Source organism: Theobroma cacao, chromosome 3 (assembly GCF_053813885.1).
Source record: "Theobroma cacao isolate CCN51 chromosome 3, ASM5381388v1, whole genome shotgun sequence".
Classification (NCBI taxonomy): domain Eukaryota; kingdom Viridiplantae; phylum Streptophyta; class Magnoliopsida; order Malvales; family Malvaceae; genus Theobroma; species Theobroma cacao.
The window spans coordinates 38,034,517-38,055,202 of NC_142641.1; the positions used below are offsets into that span (position 1 = coordinate 38,034,517).

Genomic DNA, 20,686 nt, shown 5'->3' on the forward strand with positions numbered 1-20,686 from the left:
AATATGAAGAAAACTTAAATTAAAAAAAAAAACAATTTGAAGAATACAAAGAAGAAGATAAAAAGGAGAAAGAAAAAGAAGATCGAGAGATTTTAACTCACAATTTCATCAAATATGAAGAAAACTCAATTTAAAAAAAAAAAAACCAATTCAAAGAATTGCAAATAAAAAGATAAAAAATTAAAAGGAAGAGAAGAATGGGAGATTTCAACCCCTAATTATGGACAAAGAAGAAGTATGGACCTTAGCTAGAAGAAAAAGCAAGGACTTTAACTAAATGAAGAAGAAACAGCAAGGAGTTAAGCAGAAGTGCATAAGGTTTGAAAGGGATTGTAAGTAATTCATTTAAAAGTTGAAAAATAAAAATATTTTTAAAAATATTGTAGAGTATAATGTAATATGATTGAATTAGTTTTAAACTGTAATTGTATTACATCAAATATTTGTTTTGCAATAAATGTAATATGATTATTTTTACATTGTCGCGTTTGTTTTATAATGAATAATGATTTAATTGAGTACATTTAAAAAATATACTTTTACTTTTTTTATACCAAACACTATTTTATAGAATTCAATAATTTATTTTAAAAGTCTTTATATATATTTTTCGATTATAACCATTTGAGTTTTTGTGTATATTATCCATCAAGTACTTATTCTATTTATTACATTCAAGAAAGAATTTACTTGGAGGTCTATAAGACTTGCATAACAGTTTGAGGCTTGGGACAAGGTCCACGTGTCACCTCTTCAGTTTTGGTTGCACATGTTTTCCGTAATATCTCATGTAGCATTCCAAACCTGAAAACGGTCGCTTTAGGGTTTTAAAAAAATCCCAAGGCGAAAAACCCCCTAGGGTTTTAGAAGCAGCTGCTTTTCGTGACCAAAATTTTCTCAATCCGGAAGAAATGGGTTTCTGGGGTCAGTTCTTCTATTGTCTTGAGCAAAACCCTTTTGTTTTCGCTTCAAATTTTTTACAATTTCCATTTTTAAATGTCATTTTGGATGTGTTTGGTTACTGGAAAACTGTAGGGACTAAGCAAATTGCAAATTGAACTATGATAATGGGTTTGGATTGACGTAGATGTTTTGAAAGGAAATCTCAAGGTTCATTATCATCTTCCTGCAATTTTCCAGTAATCAAACGGGGCATTAATAGTATTAGTATTTGTTTATTCCTGAAATTCTCAATTTGTTCTCATAACCCTCTATTTTTGATCAGGAATTGAAGTCAAACCTGGAAAACCGCACCCTTATCACTCTGACAATGTGCGGGGAAAGCTTCACATTACTCAGGTATATTCTCCTGGTTCAGAAATTGGAAGTGAAAAAAAGAAATTGATTTGATTTTTTGAATATTGGTTTATGTTGGAATTTAATTTTTTTATAAAAATAATAATTAATGTAGTGGTAATGTTGATTGTAGTTTAAATGCCTTTATGAGTTGCTTTGAGGTTCTGACCCTTCTTTGGTGGAGTGATTGTCTGTATGGAATGGACTGAAGTTGAACCGTTTACTTAGCATATATTAGTCTATGGTTTGTTAGAGTTTAGGCTTAGTTCTCTGAATTGCTTCTCCAAATCATTTTTAGATTTCTAAATTAGTTTTTGGTTTTGTTCTTTCTTGATGCCTTGTATGTTGCATTGTTAATCTATCTTATGTGATAACTCAGGCAACTTTAGGCCTCGGATCATCTACAGAGAGGGCTGTACTTCAGTGTTCTGTGGGACACAAGAGCCCAATTATCTTGTGTTCCTTGTTGCCAAATCAGAATGAGACTTGCTCCTTAGATCTTAAATTTGATGAAGATGATGATTTAGTGGCTTTTTCAGTAATTGGCCCTCGAAGCATCCACCTTTCTGGTTACTTTGTTGCTGCTGATGGAGATCACCTAAGAGATGAATATGAATCGTATCCTTTTATTTATCTTTCTGGTCTTACTGACTCGAATTTGCACATTCCATTTTTTTTGAAGTTTCATAAAAGAACTGAGAATATGGTTGAATTATTTAGAACTCCAAATATGGTTGAAATGTTGGTAGTTTTCATTTCTTTACTACATTATGAAGTGATTCTTATGGGGAGGATATTGCTGAGACTGAGTCAGAAGATGAGTCCTCTGATTATGATTCTGACGATGCGTATGAACATGACTTCATAGATGATGATGATGATCTTGAGTTCTTTCCACCTTCACCTGTCCCAAATAGTGGAGGTATTTGGCATTTTGATAGCTTTACTGGAGTTCACTAACTAGAGATTGGATCATACATGTTCCTTTTTGTACTACATGTATCAATCTGCAGCCTTCCACAGGAATTTTTTTTTAATTTTTTAATAATTTTATATTGGCTAGGACCTAGAAGTAATGTATGGCCAACTTGGTTTGAAGTAGTGTAGTCTTGACCCCAAAATTTTGACCTATTGGTTCTGGAATTTGGGTTTGTTGTGAACAAATTGAGGTTTTGGTTAAAATTGATATCACCGCATAAGTTTGGCCTTTTCTTGAAAATATAGAGAAGCTTTATTTTGTTTAAAACCTGTCTATCAAAGTGTCTAGATCGTGACCCTTGGGATAGAAAAAAAAAAAAATTGTTACAATCACTTGTTCCCTAAATTTTGACTGACTGGTTCAGGTATTTGGGTTTGTTTTGAACAAATTGAAGTTTTGGTTAAAGTTGACATCACTGCAGAAGTTTGGCCTTTTCTTGAAAATATAGAGGAGCTTTTTTTTGTTTAAAACCCGTAAAGTGTCTAGAACAAGGCCCTTGGTATAGAAAAGAAAGATTGTTGCAGTGGAAACTATCAGCCAAAATCAATGTGACAAAGGAAGATTTAAGAACTATTTGGTAGATGAAAATTAGTAAATATAAATGATTCAGCTGCTTTCTTTAAAATGATTATTTCAGTGGTTGACATGGAAAATTTTGGTGAAATTTTTATGTTTTGAGTACATTATGAAAGCGTTTACCAATAAATTAATTTATTATTTCACTTTATTGATCCATTGCCCATTTTCTGAAAATAATGCCTCAGTTTTTTCTGCACGTTCATTATTCTATGTACATTTGTACTGGTACTTGACAGGCTTTTTGCTTACTGTTCGTTTTTTTTAATTAATTATAGTTGTAATTGAGGAGATAGTGGATGAACAGAAACCTACAAATGGAAATGTGGAATCTAAACGATTGAAGAAAAAGAATAAATCAATGGACTCTGAGGCAAGAAGCAACTCCCAGCAGCAGCTTGTTGTCAAGGGAGGTGCTGGTGTAAAAGTTTTGGAAAGTGAAGATGAAGATGGCTTTCCAGTTTCTGCTTCACATAAAAGTGAAGATGCTATTCAAGAGCCTCAACCAGAAACAGAGAAACAGAGAGAAAAAATAACGGCTGAAGAAGACAAGAAGCCAACAAAAGATGGTAGTGAAAAGAAAAGAAAAGTTAAAAGCACTGATGAAGATGGTCAACAAGAAAGGTGAGATGGCCTTCAACTTAACAGTTTTCCCTGAACTCGGTTAGTTAGTTCTATTATATATATTATGCAGGCACCTAAGTTGCTAATAATATGCTCAATCCATTGATCCTTTGAGATGGTTATGAAAACCTTGTTAGGAAAAAGAGGAAGAAGAAGAAGAAGCAACAAAAAGAAAAGGGTACTGATAACATCAATGGTTTGCTGGACGAAGTTCAGCCTCTGAAGGTAGAGAGCCAGGATCCAGAGCAGGTTTTGCCTATTGGAAACAAACATGATCAGCCATCCAATGATATGTGAGTACTGTTCCTTGCTAATGTGTATTCATGGAGAGATATGACTGTAGTTAGACAGTGTGTGCCTGTGGATATATATGCACATGCATGTAAATTTACTTGTTGAGATTTTCTTTATAAACCCTTCCCAATAAAAAAGGGTCATAAATTGATGTGCATTAATAACAAGTATACTGATTAGGTTGGGTCTAAGTTAAAACCTTTTGGATAAAACAGGGTAGGGAGGAGAAACTTTCTGCTTAATCTGTTGATCAAGCTTTACATAAGTGGGAAGAGCTGGCTTAATATTCAATGGTACTTCATGATAGACATATCCAAACTTTTGAAGTGGTGGAAAGTTGAAAGTGACTTATTATGTCAAATGCATAGATTCTGATTTGCATGGTAGGCTGATGCTATATGTCGCCCTTAGCTAAATTTATATGTTAATTAACCAAAAGTGTTACTGTTTGCATGGCAGGGCCCTTGATTCAGATGCAGACAATGTGCCTGGTGAGAACCTTGCCGAGAAGAAGAAGAAAAAGAAAAAAAAGAAGAAGAGTGCCCAGGAGAATCAAGTGGATGCAAATGCAGCAGTTTCACAAAGTGGAGATAAGGATACTTCCACTTTGAAGTCTGAAGAGAAGCAAACTGCTGGCAAGTGTTCTCAAGTGAGAACCTTTCCAAATGGATTGGTCATTGAGGAGTTAGCAATGGGAAAACCCGATGGTAAAAGAGCATCTCGTGGGAAACAGGTTATTCCTTCAGCATTAAGTTTTCAGTTGGTCAATTTTCCCCTGCTGACAAAAAATACATCAGTGCTTTATTTTTCACTGCAATCATGAAAATGCTTTCATCATGTTATGGATATTTGCTGAAGTAAGGGAATGGATAGGAGATTGCCTGAAAAGGTAATGGAGCCTGAATAACTCAGAATAGATCTCAATTATTCATATGATGTGATTTTGAACTATATTTTATGTCAAATATGAGTTGTGTATTAATGTTATGCATGCATGTTATAATTAGTATTTAGTTGGAGATTCTTACACAAGTCCGTTCATTTGGTTCAGGTTAGTGTCCACTATATTGGGAAGCTCAAGAAGAATGGAAAAATATTTGATTCCAATGTTGGAAGGGCCCCTTTTAAATTTCGTCTAGGTACTATGGCATAAGACTTATGAATTACCGGAACTTGATATCTTTTTGGAGGTGAAATTTTGAGTAGTTAATTACGTATAATTACTTTGTTTTGTTTTTATAGGTATAGGAGAAGTCATTAAAGGATGGGATGTTGGGGTCGAAGGTAATTTTTTTGGAAAATTGTCAAAATTTTTTTGAATTTTGGTTATCCTTGTTCTTCTAATTCCATTTTGAAGCATTTATATATATATATATATATATATATATATATATATATGTATATGTATATTTCTTGAACGTATATTGACCTCAGGCATGCGAATTGGGGATAAAAGAAAACTCATAATTCCACCATCAATGGGGTATGCTATACTTTATTTCTCAAGTACCTGCATTTTACTTCAGTTAATTTAAATTGGTCGAACAATGTTGTGTACCTTTCTTGTAACTGGGAATCTTGATCATGTTTAAATGCAATTGTTATTGCAGTTATGGTTCTAAGGGTGCTGGCAGCAGGATACCTCCAAATTCATGGCTTGAGTTTGATGTTGAGTTGGTTGGAGTTCGCTGATTAGCGTGCTCTTTTTCTTACCTCCCAAGCCCTGGAAAAGGTTTTTCACTGCTTGGAGTTTCCATGAGCCGGAAAAGAAAGAATGAGAAAACAATCTTTGATTGTCTTGCAAGTTCACAAGTTCATCCAATAGTTTGTCTCAATTTCTAGTGGTGTGACTGAGGGAAGTCGTGATGACAAGTTTTGGCAGAAATACTAATTTGTTACAGCTGAAAGAAAATAGGAAATTTTGAATGAACCGTTTGCGGTTTTCCATTACCAAAAATCCATCTATAGCACCAGAAAGTGACATCTTTGCTCTCTATGTTGTTTGTAATGCTCAATGATGGAAAAACCTTGGACAGATACTCTTGTTTTACATATCGATTATTGAGGCTAATGCTATATGGAAATTTTTAGGGACAAAAATGGATTATTTTATATGTAAAAAATATTTCAATGAAATACATTCTTTTTTTTTTCCGGGAAAATTATTTATAACAAAGTAAAAAGAAAGGCAAAGATTCAAACCATAAAAAAGAAGTTTCGTTATAGTAACATGAACGATAAGCAAATGACAACGAGAAAAAGAAAAGACAATGAACATAATTATTTAACACATTTATGAATCCTGGACTTGTACCTGTCGCAAGGAGCTTCACTTTCTCACTAGTTTTCAGAGTTTTGACCATCATGAAGAAAAACAATTAACGCTCCAAATCCAAAAGCCTCTAAACCGCTTGAGCTGCCGTGGTTTAATCGAACCATGGGCGCTCGAATCACTTCTTTTCATGGCGACGCCTCGTTAAAATTCCAGTTTTACCCTCACTTTTGAATTTGGTAATTTGCTTTATTACTTTCGCGATGGCACTTAGTATGGCCCCTCCAAAAAATCGACAAGAAAACAATCTCCACCGTCCACATTATTACCCAACTTTCCACGATCAACGGCCCTCATTCGGTTCCTCCACCCTTTTTATATATTTTCCCCTCCAAGCAGCTTCGACTTTGCTCAGTTCTCAGGGGAAGGAAACGAAGCTCAAGTGGTAGTAAAGACGAACCTCGTTTATATCGAAACAAAAAAAAAATTTACCAAACAATGGTTACGATCAAGTCTGTGAAAGCCCGTCAGATCTTCGACAGTCGTGGAAACCCCACCGTTGAAGTAAGTTGTTGATTTCATTTTAGCCGTCCGATTTATATTTCTACTAGCATATACATTTCTGTTGTGTTTGTTTGTTTTTTTCTTCCCCTAACCATCGTTTTTCATATGGCTCTATTTGGTTGAAGAGAAACCTAAGTGCTTCGTAGTGTAACTTTTTTTTTTTTTGAGTTGAGTGATAAATGTGAGTCGAATGAAAAACTTAACAGGCTGATGTTACTCTCTCTGACGGGACCGTAGCAAGAGCTGCTGTGCCAAGTGGTGCTTCCACTGGTAATTTTACTCTCTCTTGCATTTTACTATTATCTGTTTTAGTTGAATGCATTTATTTAATTTTTTTTTTATAATTTTGTTAGTTATCGTTAAAAATGGAAAAACTGAATCTGTACCGATGCAATGTGGTCACTTACTCGCACCTTGTTTACTCTGAAAGGTACATATGAAGCTCTGGAATTGAGGGATGGAGGGTCTGACTACCTTGGGAAGGGTGTGCTTAAGGTAATTTCTTTTTCTTTTTTCCATTGTTGTGTAGATTATAGATTTGAGTTAAATTTGCAACTTTTCTTTCTTCTTTGGGTATTCTATTTCACAAGCTTTTGTTAAATTAAAGAATAAATGCCAATAACCATTGTGCGGGCGCGTGTATATTTATTGATGAAGTTGTAACTGTTTGGCATGGTTTTATTATCTTGATGATGTTTAGGCTGTGGAGAATGTGAATACAATCATTGGACCTGCTTTGGTTGGTAAGGTATTATATGGAACTTTAAATTATGATTTTTTTTTTTTAATTTTGGCTGTGTTAAGATTATTAATGTTTTGACTTTTATCTTGTTAATCCTTATGTTAACAGGACCCAAAAGAGCAGGGCAAAATTGATAATTTCATGGTACAGCAGCTTGATGGAACAGTTAATGAATGGGGTTGGTGCAAACAAAAGGTGTATCTTATTTTCTTTTATTTTTTCTTTATCTTCTGGTTATTTTAATTGCAATTTCCTAATTAGCTAATGGATGATTATTTCAGCTTGGAGCAAATGCTATATTGGCTGTTTCACTTGCTGTTTGTAAAGCAGGTGCTATGGTGAAGAAAATTCCTCTCTACCAGGTAATGTGTCATACTGTTGTATTGACCTGTTTGGTTTGTCACCTAATATTATTTTTCTGTAGATTCACTCTTTTTGTGTCTTCTAACTTGCAGCACATTGCTAATCTTGCTGGCAACAAGACCTTGGTCTTGCCTGTACCTGCATTCAATGTTATCAATGGAGGTTCCCATGCAGGCAATAAACTAGCGATGCAGGTAAGATTACTAAAATTTTTTGAAGGATGGTTGGATTCCATTTTGCCTTATTGAAGTCTAACTATTTGGTACTTGTCCAGGAATTCATGATTCTCCCAGTCGGGGCATCATCTTTCAAGGAAGCCATGAAGATGGGCGTAGAAGTATATCATCACCTGAAGGTAGACTTTTTTTCCTTTTTGCCACTTACTTTCTTCCTGCTCCCTTGGCTTCTTGTTTTTCCACACTTGTAGTTTGTTCTTACTTGTTGCTCTCTCAGTCCGTTATAAAGAAGAAGTACGGACAGGATGCTACCAATGTTGGTGATGAAGGTGGCTTTGCTCCTAACATTCAGGTCGGAAATTATTTGCTCTTTGCTAGGAACTAAATTCTAGGTCTGGTTTAGCATGAAGGGCTTTTTGCTTCTCTTATTTCTCTTATTTTTCATAAAGCAAATGTATAAAATGTATTGAACTTACTACTTCGGACCTTAGAGTTGTAATGAACAATGGACCTCAGGATGCTGATTGTACCAACCATTTAGATAAGTAATTTAATTTGCTTTGCTTTGCATTGCAGGAAAACAAAGAGGGACTTGAGCTCTTGAAGACAGCTATAGCAAAAGCTGGGTATACTGGAAAGGTTAGTTTCAGAAACATTCAGCATGTTAACCTAAACTGGTGTAGTTATTTCATTATCTACTATGTTTTTGCTGAAAGCTTATCATCAAAATTAACTTTTTATCTTTGTTGACAGGTTGTTATTGGAATGGATGTTGCTGCTTCAGAGTTCTATGATAACAAGGATAAAACCTATGACTTGAATTTCAAGGAAGAGGTAAAATATTTTTTCACATGACATCTGTAACTTTCCTGTAACATTTTCTTTAATTTAAAGTTAAACTGGATTGCTTATCAAAAAATTGTTGCTGCAGAACAATGATGGATCGCAAAAAATTTCTGGAGACAGTTTGAAGAATGTTTACAAGTCATTTGTGACTGATTATCCAATTGTCTCCATTGAGGATCCATTTGATCAGGATGATTGGGAGCACTATGCAAAATTGACCTGTGAAATTGGTGAGCAAGTGCAGATTGTTGGTGATGATCTCCTTGTCACAAATCCTAAGGTAAAAGACTTTATTTATGATTGGGATTATAATATAGAGGTTGGCTTTGTGGAGTTGTTAAATGCTTTATGTTTTATTCTTGCTTCAGCGTGTGGAGAAAGCAATTAAGGAGAAGGCCTGCAATGCTCTTCTATTGAAGGTAGCTTTTGACCATTTTTTCTCTTCTTCAAGTAACCTTGTACATGATGTAGAGTTAGCAGTGTATTTGTTTGTAGCTATTGGCTTACTGAGATTAATAAAATTCTTCGACGGTATTCACGGTTTGTTATTTGTCAGGTGAATCAAATAGGTTCTGTAACTGAAAGTATTGAAGCTGTAAAAATGTCTAAACTTGCTGGTTGGGGTGTCATGGCAAGCCACCGAAGGTATGACTCCCTCACTTCACAACACCCCACCAATTGTTTTATGTTATATTGATCTCTGCATTTAATATGTGACTTATTTTAAGAAAATATATTTGATATGTCCTGATGGTTTTAGATATCATTGTTATGTGTATTCCTCCTTACAATGTTTTTGTCGTCTAATGTAGTGGTGAAACTGAGGATACTTTTATTGCGGACCTTTCAGTTGGGTTGGCAACAGTAAGTGTTATGCTAACTCTGATCGTGTTTTACTCTCAGTATTCACCAAAAAAAAAAAAAAGTTCCTTGCATTTTTGTTATCACTATTTCCATTTTGAGTTAATGACCTGCCTTTTTCCGAAACAGGGCCAAATCAAGACTGGAGCTCCTTGTAGATCAGAACGTCTTGCCAAGTACAACCAGGTAAAGGCTTATTCATTGTTGCTTTTAGCTTTTAGGCACATTCTACTATCTCTATCATTCTTTATAGGAGGCAGATATAGTCTGCAATTGTACTATTTTATGATATGGATTGCAAAATTGCAGCTTCTCAGGATTGAAGAAGAGCTTGGAGCTGCTGCAGTTTATGCTGGGGCAAAGTTCAGAGCACCAGTAGAACCCTACTAGGTTCATTGACGATTCCCTGTACTGCAATAAGCTTCATGAGGCTGCGGAAGTCAAGGGTCCTTTCTAGTATTAGGAAGGTTTAAATTAGTTAGCATAGAAGAATATCAGGTATTGCTGAGTGAAGGTGTTGTTTTGATTGGGTTCACTTTTTCCCCCTTTTTCGGAGTAGTGTTTTTGTAAAAACTTGTTTCAGTTATAAATCTTCACAATTTGATTGTGATGTTTTGACTATTCTCTACCTTGGGTAATCTAGAGTCAAGGGTTTTAATAATGATCTTTTGAATATTTGGGCTTTGAATGGTTATATACTGGAAATTATTGAACGACACTTTCATGTCCCAGGTCTTGTCCGCCCATGGGAAGTTAAGGCGTGGGGACTGGGGAGTGATATTAAATTGACGTTTACGTTGTAAACCCAGTGGAAATGACTACATACTTTGCTAGGGTCAGAGTTGTTGATAAATGCTCCCGTTGTTGCTATATTTGTAGCACTTAGCAAGCCTGTCTACCCAAGGAACTTGATAGTTTCTCGTCGAGGGTGATATATTTTCTAGCCATGTGAATCAGGCTGAGGGCATTCAATTCTGTATTATTTCACCAAGACGCCTCCAACTAATGGCTTGTTGGGTTCAAAATTGGTCATCTCCACTCTGTCCCTGCCATTTAAGGCCATTTTTCATGTAGAATAGAATTCGGGGTTACTTGTGTCCCCAAGTTGTTGTAATTATCAGGGTGACTAGATTGATTTTTCTTTTTGGGTGTATATGTGTGACACCTCAATTTTTGCGTGTACTACTAGGAGTCTACGGATTGATAAGAGCCAATTATTCATAAAGAGTTTAATTATTTGTTAGAAATATTTTGGGTAAAATATTTTTATCTCTTACATTTTAATTGAAATTACACGATAATTTATTAATTTTTAAAATAAATATTTCGTTTCAAAAATGCAAAAACAGTTAATAAAAATTATAAAAAAATTATAAAAAAAATTAAAATATTTATTTATTTTATTAATTTTTAAATTATTATATTTTAAAAAAATAAAAAAAAGGATACTCTCTAAAAATAAAAAGCACCGACCGATGCTGCAAAGGTTAGGGAGCATTGGGCTCCCTTAGGGAGCTCTGGTGCTTCCAAAATAGGGAGGTTTTTTTAAATTAATAAAAAAATAATAAATAATAAAATTATATACTAATAATTATAAAAATTAATCAAAATAAAATTATTTTTTTATATTTGTCAAGTTGACAAAAATATTAATCGTTGATTAACGGTTAAATTTATATATCTAACAAAAAATATTTTTTTGAGATAATATTTATTTTAAAAATTAATAAATATTTGTATAATTTTTATCAAAACTTGGGAGCGTAGATATTTTACCTTGATATTTTTGGTGAGAGGGTTTATCTAAAATTGATTTTAGAGTAAAATTTGAGCTCGAACAAGTAGCTAGACAAACAACCAGGTAGAACTAGAAGGATTGAGCCTCTTTAAACAGTGATCTTGTTCAGAATCGGTGCCCAAAAAAGAGAAATTCAGAGTGCAATTTGTGTGGGCCCAGCATAAGAATAAAATGCAGATGGCCCTGTCCCTACATTAAATGGGCTTTTAATTTGTTTAAATGTAAAGGCTAACTAGGTCTCCTGCAGCCCAACTGGTGTTCTCCTCGCCTAAACAAATAGCTTCGGCTTGGAAATTGCGACTCTGAGCAGCCTAGGGTTTTGCTGAGGTTTTGGAGAGCCGGCGACTTGCATAGTGGTATTTTCTTCTCCATTTTACTTGCTTTTCCACTTCTCGTATTTCTCTTTTATTGTTTCCAACTCTTGAAGTATGAAATGATAGGATTTTACTTAGGTATGTGCATTTATTGTTTCTTCTGGAAATCACGAATATTGATATCAGGTATCAGGTTTTGATTGCTTTTGTCTTGTTTTTTCTTACTCTGGTATCTGGTTTAGTCCAATGTAACTTCTTGTAAATCTAGGATTGTCTTGTGCTCTGACTCGAAGTTTAGGAAGCTTTGTGGCACCCTTTTTCTGTTTGATATTTTGTTTTGGAAAATTGATTCACTCTGTTGGGTGTCCTGTGCTGTCTTTGCGGTGAATTACTTTTACACCTGGTTAACAGAAATTTAATAGGTTAATGGGTATTTTCTTTCTTGGAAGAAGCAATAGCGATTTTGGTCTGCTATTTTTCTTTGCCTGGTCGCTCATGATTGTGATTACCTTATGGGGTTTAAAAAAGTAGTGTACAAAAATTACTGTATCCTATTTGGATCCTGCTAATGAGTTTTTGAATTTCCCTCGCTTTAATGGTAGGTTTTACTCAATGGGACTACCAAGTAAAAAATCAACCTTACTAACTGAGAATTCGGAGGAAGATGATAATGTAATGGATGATCTTAGGGAGGAAGAGTCTGAATCTGGGTCGGAATCAGAAGAGGAAGATGTGAAGTTGGCCGAGCCTTCGAAGAACTCTATATACAATAGGGATGGCCTCATTGAGAAACTTCAAGATATCAGCTGGCCAGAAAACGTTGACTGGATGCACAAGCTTTCCTTTGATATTGACCAAGAGAAAGAGGTGGATGTGAATGATGACCTGGCAAGAGAGCTTGCTTTCTACACACAGGCATTGGAGGGGACAAGGTTGGCGTTTGAGAAGTTTCAGTCAATGGGGCTACCTTTCCTTAGGCCTCCTGACTATTATGCAGAGATGGTTAAAACAGATGCCCACATGCATAAGGTGAAGGGCAGGCTTTTGGCACAAAAGAGACAGATTGAAGAGGCTGAGGAGAGAAGGAAGGCTAGAGAGGCCAAGAGAATTGCTAAAGAGGTTCAAGCTGAGAAGTTGAAAGAAAGAGCTAAGCAGAAAAAACAAGAGATTGAATCAGTTAAGAAGTGGAGGAAGCACAGGCAGCAGAGTGGCTTCCCTGCAGGTGGCAAAGATAGTGAGCTAGACTTGGGTTTCGAAGATGGTAAAGCATTTGAGAGGTCAGGCAAGAAAAGGCCAGGGGTGTTTCCAGGGGATCGCTCTGGAGGGAAGGCAAAGCAAGGTGGTGGAAAGGGTAAGAATGGAAAAAACAGGGAGTTCAGGAATTCAAAGTTTGGATTTGGAGGGAGGAAAGGTTTGAAGAAGCAGAACACTGCTGAAACCACGAATGATCTGAGAGGCTTCAGTAAAGGCAGTGTTGCAGGAAATAAGAAAAGGAGAAGGTGATAACAGCTAGGACCTGTCCTCACTCCTGGGCTTTTCATTTTTGCTTTTATGTAAACTTTAAGCTGTTGTTTCATCTTTAAGTATTAATTTTCTTTTTGATGTTCGCGTTGAGTAATGGTAGTTTGAAGTCGTGATATTAGTTAACTATATTTTCTGGCTGGAATTTACAAAGAAAATTATCCTATATACATAAATTATATTATGACTAGTAATGTTGAATCAAGATCATTAGTGTGCAATGAACCTCCCAACTTGATTCTTGATCCAACCCTTGTTTCGCATCAGAAAAAAATGACATTGGAAGCATAGGAATTGCTTCAGCCAATGCTGCTCAGGCCTCAGAAGTGAACTCAACAACTGGATTATGCAATTTTCTTCCCACAAGAAATCCAAGTTTGCCAAAGAATAATGCCAATATGTTATCCGGAGAGAAAAAAATACAAAACAGGCCAATAATGCAAGGTAGTTGGTGTTTGATTGTACTGTCATCCGATTCTGAATTCTATCATGACAGATTCTTCCATGATTCTTAATTTGTACAATGTACTCGAATTTTGAACTCAAAATGTTCAATTAACATGATTTATATATGGGAAGTCAAATTTCTAACGAACAATCATCAGTTATCTTACGGTATAAGAGAAATTTGTCATTTTGATCCGCCCGTTTCTTGATTGCCTCGTTCTACTCGTTCTCATTCATCGGAGAAAACAAAAAGTTTCTAGTAGACTTTGCTTCGTTGTAAGAGCCAGAAATTACCCAAGGCTAATCCATTGATGACACAAAAGAGTACGGGAGACGGAGAAGGTTCCGTTCCATGTGCAGGATTTGGGACTAGTAAAATGAAGGGAAGCCCCACCTCGCAATTGTCCCAAACCACCAATAGATTAATGATTTTTTTGGGTAAAACAAACCATTAATCATTGATCAACAACATTATATAATTTGTCAGCTCCTATTAAATTATAGCTTTCACTCAACACTTTCTGCCACAAAAGCTTCTCATCCACTCTTTTTTCTTAGACCGTGCAGCGCTATAAATAGCCTTAAATCCCCTGGTAATGCCAGTATCTTTTGATTAGCTGTTGCCCTTTTTCTCCTCGCTTCATTTTCTGGTCCCTTATTTTTTTTTTTGGTTCTTTTGTCGCAACCATGCTTGATTCTACATTGGATTTGATAAGCCAAGCTGTTTCCAACAATCTTTATGTTTTCTGTCTCTTCAATTTGATCATTGTTATGATCCTCATGGGTTCGAAGCATGGTTCCAGCTTCGATCAAGACTATGAAATTCTTCTCTCAACACCTGCATATCATAAGCAAGACGCAGAGGTTAAGCAATCACCTGACCTACGTGAACGAGCCATGAATGCCGGTAGCGTGCCAGGTGCCTATGAGACAGCTACTGAGGACAACAAAGGGAACAAAAATGATATTAATGGCAACAATATCATCGTTACTGATGAAGATGATGAGCTAAGGAGAAGAGTAGAAGAATTTATCGCCAAGGTCAACAGAGAATGGAAAGCAGAAAAGTTAGGCATGTCTATTTCAGCTTAAAGATACATCTTCAATGCATATATCTTCTTTAGATCATGCCTGAATCCTTCGTTTAAATTGATGGGTCATGGCTTCAGGAAATTCCTCCTTTTTTTTCTTTTACACATGAGTTTTTTAGCTTGATAGTTGAGAGCAGCAAAACTTTCTGCAGCTTTGTTTAGAATTCTACTCTGCCTCCTGTAACTGAAGCCTGTAAATTTCGATGATGGAAGGAAGAATAAAATGAAAGTAAACCCTTATTTTGTTCAAAATTATCCGTATCGACTTTAATGCTTCTTCCTCACATGGATAAGGGAAGAAAGCAAAGGGAGAAAATGATTCAACCTGTCTACCTGGGGCATGCCTGAGAAATAGATGCTCTTCATGTACGTATGTTAATCTCGTCAAGAGAATTTGTTTCAAGTATAAAAAGGACTTTGCATACTTTACAAGCGAAGCGAGGGCATTTATATAAGCAAGTTGAGCTGACTGAAGAAGGATTCTTTTTCTCTCTATGCTGCCCAACTGCCGTGTTCTTGACCATTAAACTATAAGGTTCATTAGAAAAATAGTAAGGATAAGGCAGTCTTTTGAACTAATCTTACTCTCAAATTCAATGAAATAATAAAATGGCCATATTTATTACTACTGGCAACTTTGTTATCTTGATGATGAGGCCTGGCCTGACTTTTTATTCTTCCCTCGAACATAATCTTCTGCAAGTATGGATGGAGTCAGACAAGGCAGATTTTGAGTTGAAATTGACCAAGAAAATAAGTTTTGAGGTTGTATAATAATATTAGCATTGCAGAGGCCCAACTAGCCATAAACACTGTAAGGCGAGCTTTGGAAAGGTCAAATTATCTTTGAGATTTGTAATAAATTCTAAAGTGAAATATATTCAATTAAGGGTCAAATATCTTTGTGGCAAACTTGAAATTGTGGGATGCGGGATTTTGTGAATTATATTCAATTAAGGGTCTTGAGTTTCTACAAACCATCATCAAAACAACAATGCAATTAAACCTTCAAATCATTCAGATACATGGCACTTAAAATCAGAAGAATGGCACACCAGGTTTCAATCATTTCATAAAATTTTACACCAATGAGTAAGACAACACTTGAAAATACACCATACACCATGACAACAGCCGCAAACTGATCCTAACAAACTAGAAATACTACCTAAACTTAACGAGACAGAGTACAATTATGGGTTAAAACCATCAAGATGTTAAACCTACTTTTCCCTTGGTAAGAAGCCAATGAGCTTATAGTGGTTTTGGACAAGGTTGACTTAGGAGCCTAACTGATGCAAAAAGAACAATGACGACAAACCAGCTTCTGGCTTGCGGATGCTATCAACTGGAAACCTCACACTGTGATAGACTGTGGCCTTTTGATTCCTCTCCAGCTGAAGATGATTTATTGTCAATAGCAGAGTTTCTAAAGGCCTGGATAGGGTTCAAAGTACCCAAATTGTCTCCAGGGAATGGAGAGGTGAGAATTGGCCTTACTCCACCATAGGACACCTTAATTTCTTCTGTAGACATCGTATGCACAGCTGTAGGGCTCACAACAGCTGCTGCAGGTTCAGTTCTCTGTTTCTTGTGCTTCTGCTCCTGCTGGTGACCCGGTAGGAAACTGCCCACAACAACCTGTTCACTCAAAACGATTGAGAAAGAAGGTATTAGACAATGACAGTGCTCCTTGTATTTATTGCTAGTATTGTCCACTGGCCTGGGTTGCAGTATTCTACATCCTTTGATATAACATTTAACCATTGAGTTTTTGCTAATATTTTATGTCAATATCAACTGTCTGAATTTTCCTTCCAAAACAAGATATCATCAAAACATATGGAAACCTTGTGTGTACATTTAGAAATTTTGAACGACTTAATGACCTTCAACTTCTTTGTTCTTTGCCTCTCTTTTTTTTTTTTTTTTTGATCTTTCAAAGAATATGGTTTTACCTGCACAGGACCAGCTGCTACCAACAGACCAGCAAGTCCCCCTCCTAAAACACGACCATCTGGGCCTGCCAATGAAACACTCATCCCACCAGATCTACTCTTTGTTCCAGCATTCTCAGTAGGCATAAATGAACCAGACAAGGAAAGGATCTCAAAACGTCCCTGGAGAAATAATAAAGAAGCTGGGGATTATTACTTTACAGCTATGTGGATAAAACAATAACAAACGCTTGATAACACTAACTGTCCAGGCTTGGAAGCTTCCTCTAATACAAAAGCTAAGCAAGTTTGAGTGGATCTAGACTGGTCGTAAGTTACTTTTTGGGTGCAAATGAGGCACAAAGTAGCCTCATAAATAAAGCCATCTTAATACGTGCATCCACGTAAAACTGAGTTCTATGGAGATGCCACATGTTTTTCTGCCCTTCTTGCAGAATTAAGTGAAAATAAAAGCTTCAAAGCATATCACATATTGACCTTCTAAGGAAACTAACACCCATCCCCTGGAGTTGCCCCTCTGCCTTAGAAGTAAACCCAAACTGGTCTTCTCAACTGGTTTAATGGGCCTCAATAAAACAAGGAAGCCTAGTAACTAAAATTTCATGCATCCTTATGCACTTGAACTCATATTAATGGAGGATGAAGGGACACACCTCATATGTCAGAGTACCACCAGATGAAGTAGGCTGCCGAAGGGTAACATTCGAAATAGTGCCATTTGCAGAGAGAATGCAGATAGCACGAGCTCCTTGTTGAGAAAAAGACATCACCTTCATTGTAACATCCTATAACAATGATAAGGAAAGTAAGATGAAAAAAAACATAATAGCTGAAAGATGTAAGAAAAAGTCACCTTTCTAAAGTAAGAGATACATATGTATGTATATATGTGCATGTCTATATATAAAAGAAGAAAATTGGATTATTGTGCAATTAACATCCACCAAAGTAGTACCAAAGATAAAAGAAAAAAGGTACTACTTATTAATGTAACATGAATGTATTTCTATATTTCTTTATTTGCTTGACTACAGATATGCATTTATTTATCCCATTGGTTCTATACAAAATATTATAACAAAATTCTGTAACTAACCAAGACAGTCATAAGAATTTTGTTTTTTTTTTTTTTTTTGGGGGGGGGGGGGGGGGGGGGTGGGGGTGTGGTTGTGTTTAATGAATTTGTTCCATTCTTGGAAACATAGACTCTTGGAAGGAGTTGGGATAATAAAACCCAATACAAAGAGGGAGAAAAAAGAGTGAAGATTTAACAGGAATCAGGGAAATACAAACTTGAACATTTTTTTAATCATTATATAACTGTGCAGAAGCAACTACTTTCCTCCATTATGAGAATTTATTTCCTCTCTAGAGCCACATGTGAGGCAGAAAAAAACAGTTCAGAGAATTTTTTTTTTTCTGCTTAAACACAGAAGGAAACACTATACAATAATAAAGCAAAATGCCCTTTACTCATTGTGACAAGATATGTTACCGGGGCATACCTCACCAGCATTTACAGTGATCACATGAGGTGTGAAATTTGCCCCCACAAAATACGCGATTCCGTCACCTATAAAAAGTATTCAAATTAGTAAACAAAAATAAAGTGGCACATTTTTTTGCAGCATGTTGATTGTATCTCAAAATTAAAACTTTGTCTTATCAATAAATAAACTTTTTAAAGATCAAATAACCAAGCAGAGTCATAGTAAAACTAGATCCTCTTGCTGGGTACCTAAGTCCAAAGAGGGGATGAGAAAAAATTCAGTATCATTGACATCCAAGTTAACTGGCTATTCACCAAAGCACATAAAAGTGTAGCACGACTCCTATATTGCAGTTAAGCTTAATTCTATCTAACATACTGCTTGGGTAAGGAGATGGAAAACTGGAAAAGAGGCGTTCTAGCGCAAGAGTAAAGTAAATATATACATTCATCATGGTGCTTAACAGTACTATGGAGTCAAGACAGTAATTGTACTTCCAGTTTCATCTAATGACTGAGATGCAAAGGAATTAGGAGTATAGCAGGAACTGCACCGCAGAACCTTACAGATATTTTGCATACTAAGAATGTTAAATGAAAACTTTAGCAAGGTCAATTCAATTTTCAGAAATATTGTCTTGAGGTTCATGTTTGAGGTCAAATGGTCCAAACTCCAAACCAAGACAAATTACGGTAGGGTCCATTTTTACCCTGAATTTCCCTAATATGATTGAAGATGATGCACTTCTTCATTGTTGTTTCTTTTTGTGATTTCCTAATAGCAAGTATGATGATTTCACCACAGTCAGCAGGTCTGTTAAAATTAATTACCAGGTCAACGAGGTGTGGACCTAGTCAGCTCAAAGCCTCTAATGAGTATATTTTACCTTACCAACTAAAGCACAAAACAAGGTGGCACTTGCACCTTGACTAATATTCTGGTACCTTACCATTTTCCCTGTCCAAAGGCAAGTACAGTACTCTGGACAAGAGAGATATTCAGATTCCCTTCGTTTGCAACATCATCATCAAATCATCTTGTCCTCCAATAACTACCATTAATTCCAGATAGGGGCTAGAATCAGATATAACGGTCCCACTCCCATTTCAAACCCCACAAAAACACAATCTCTATTGACTCCTAAAAACTCAAATCAATGAATTATCCATTTATCCCTCTCCCCAGAAATTAAAAAAAGAATGCCTCTAGCTTTTCACACTACCAACCATTAATAACGTGAGTCGAAACTCTTAACTTTTTAACACAGATTTTTTACCCCAGATCCCGATATCCAATGTAACAGTGAAAACATCAGTTAAAAGCCTCTTCCAAGATTAGAAAGCAAACAAAAAAAGAATAGAAACAAATTATTCATTTTGAAAATACCTGGGCTGCTTTCGAACTCATACTTATGTGACTTTTTGACCGCGTCAACCGGCCGCCCTCTTCCCCGTTTCCAAGGGGAAAACTCTCCGCCCAGTGGAATCGACGACGATATCGGCATCGGCGACAATGTCATTGCCAAAGACCCATCTGGTCTGTACTTTCTTGGTCTGCCTCTTTTTTTCTTCATTTCTGAGCCGGTGCTAGGTCCCGGCGGGGCTGCTACTCTCGCCGGAGGTGCAGCGGTGGCCTGCATTGTGGGCCCCGCATATGGAGTAGGGTTTTCCGTTCTGGGTGCCACGTGGTAGCCCTCTGGAGCTTCATCTCCTTTCACTGTGACCCCGGGCGATGGTCCCTCTTTGTCCTCCATTCACATATGTTTTAGATCAAGAAAGCAATAAAAAAAAACCCAGAAAACCCCCAGCTGCCTAAAACCCTACAACCTACGCATTAAAGATTCAAACTCTCTTTCAAATTTGAGTGATCAGAGGGTTCAAAAGAGTTAATTTTGAAGAAAAAAAATCAAAAACAAAACTTCAGCTGAATTACAGAGTAAACAAACGTACAAGCAAAAAAAAATGTTAAAAAAACAACTTTGATTAGAATTCAAAGATCAAAAGAAACCCAGTTTTATGAGCATGAAATTGGGTTCACTTTTCTTTGTGAAAAACACACTTTTGTGGCTTAAATCTTCACCATTGCAGAGAATACACAGAGCTTGAAAATGCTGACAAAAAATTCAACAAAAAAATTATTAAGAATTACAGAGAAGAAAAATGCAAACTTTTCGGTGTACGAGATGAATTTGTTCAGGAAACAAGAATTTAGGGTTTTGCAGGAAAAGGAAGAGAAATAAATAAAGTAGAAAAAATTGGAAAAATTAAAAAATTATTAAAAAATGAAAATATAGTATATATGATTTAATATTGTGAATTTAATTAATATTATTTTAATTGCAAAATTCAAAGTATGAATTTTGGTTAAGAAAATGGTTCACGTCCGTCTTGGAAATTTAACAAAGGTGATTTAATAAGCTGCAAAAGATAGAAAATTTTGGATGCTTAAAGAAAATGAAAATTTGGGAAAAAGAA

The 20,686-nt window shown here is 35.9% G+C and overlaps 5 protein-coding genes across 5 annotated transcripts; 4 read left to right on the forward strand and 1 right to left on the reverse strand.

The window, feature by feature from the left end:
* The first annotated feature begins 817 nt into the window (after positions 1-817).
* On the forward strand, positions 818-5,699 carry FKBP53 (FK506 BINDING PROTEIN 53). Its single transcript, XM_007038392.3, has 11 exons — positions 818-924; positions 1,226-1,299; positions 1,676-1,914; positions 2,073-2,218; positions 3,130-3,475; positions 3,613-3,768; positions 4,229-4,502; positions 4,821-4,908; positions 5,012-5,053; positions 5,204-5,252; positions 5,380-5,699. Exons 1-11 carry the CDS (start codon positions 912-914, stop codon positions 5,459-5,461), a joined length of 1,509 nt encoding a protein of 502 aa, XP_007038454.3. The 5' UTR covers positions 818-911; the 3' UTR covers positions 5,462-5,699.
* A 712-nt stretch (positions 5,700-6,411) lies between these two features.
* Positions 6,412-10,268, forward strand: LOC18605409 (enolase). Its single transcript, XM_007038394.3, has 17 exons — positions 6,412-6,605; positions 6,812-6,875; positions 7,036-7,100; positions 7,306-7,353; positions 7,456-7,542; positions 7,629-7,709; positions 7,803-7,904; positions 7,985-8,065; positions 8,164-8,238; positions 8,463-8,525; positions 8,640-8,720; positions 8,818-9,012; positions 9,101-9,151; positions 9,289-9,377; positions 9,545-9,596; positions 9,723-9,779; positions 9,903-10,268. The coding sequence occupies exons 1-17, from the start codon at positions 6,540-6,542 to the stop codon at positions 9,981-9,983; spliced, it is 1,338 nt and encodes a 445-aa protein (XP_007038456.1). The 5' UTR covers positions 6,412-6,539; the 3' UTR covers positions 9,984-10,268.
* A 1,363-nt stretch (positions 10,269-11,631) lies between these two features.
* Positions 11,632-13,319, forward strand: LOC18605410 (rRNA processing protein-like protein). Its single transcript, XM_007038397.3, has 2 exons — positions 11,632-11,747; positions 12,308-13,319. Exon 2 carries the CDS (start codon positions 12,318-12,320, stop codon positions 13,206-13,208), a length of 891 nt encoding a protein of 296 aa, XP_007038459.1. The 5' UTR covers positions 11,632-11,747; positions 12,308-12,317; the 3' UTR covers positions 13,209-13,319.
* An 876-nt stretch (positions 13,320-14,195) lies between these two features.
* LOC148763792 (uncharacterized) lies at positions 14,196-15,201 on the forward strand. The gene has a single exon (XM_088804795.1). It carries the CDS (start codon positions 14,361-14,363, stop codon positions 14,763-14,765), a length of 405 nt encoding a protein of 134 aa, XP_088660921.1. The 5' UTR covers positions 14,196-14,360; the 3' UTR covers positions 14,766-15,201.
* A 601-nt stretch (positions 15,202-15,802) lies between these two features.
* Positions 15,803-20,451, reverse strand: LOC18605412 (AT hook motif DNA-binding family protein). Its single transcript, XM_018117520.2, has 5 exons — positions 19,599-20,451; positions 18,228-18,295; positions 17,376-17,507; positions 16,723-16,884; positions 15,803-16,405 (listed from the first exon to the last, which is right to left on the reverse strand). The coding sequence occupies exons 1-5, from the start codon at positions 19,963-19,965 to the stop codon at positions 16,109-16,111; spliced, it is 1,026 nt and encodes a 341-aa protein (XP_017973009.2). The 5' UTR covers positions 19,966-20,451; the 3' UTR covers positions 15,803-16,108.
* Positions 20,452-20,686: the final 235 nt, after the last annotated feature.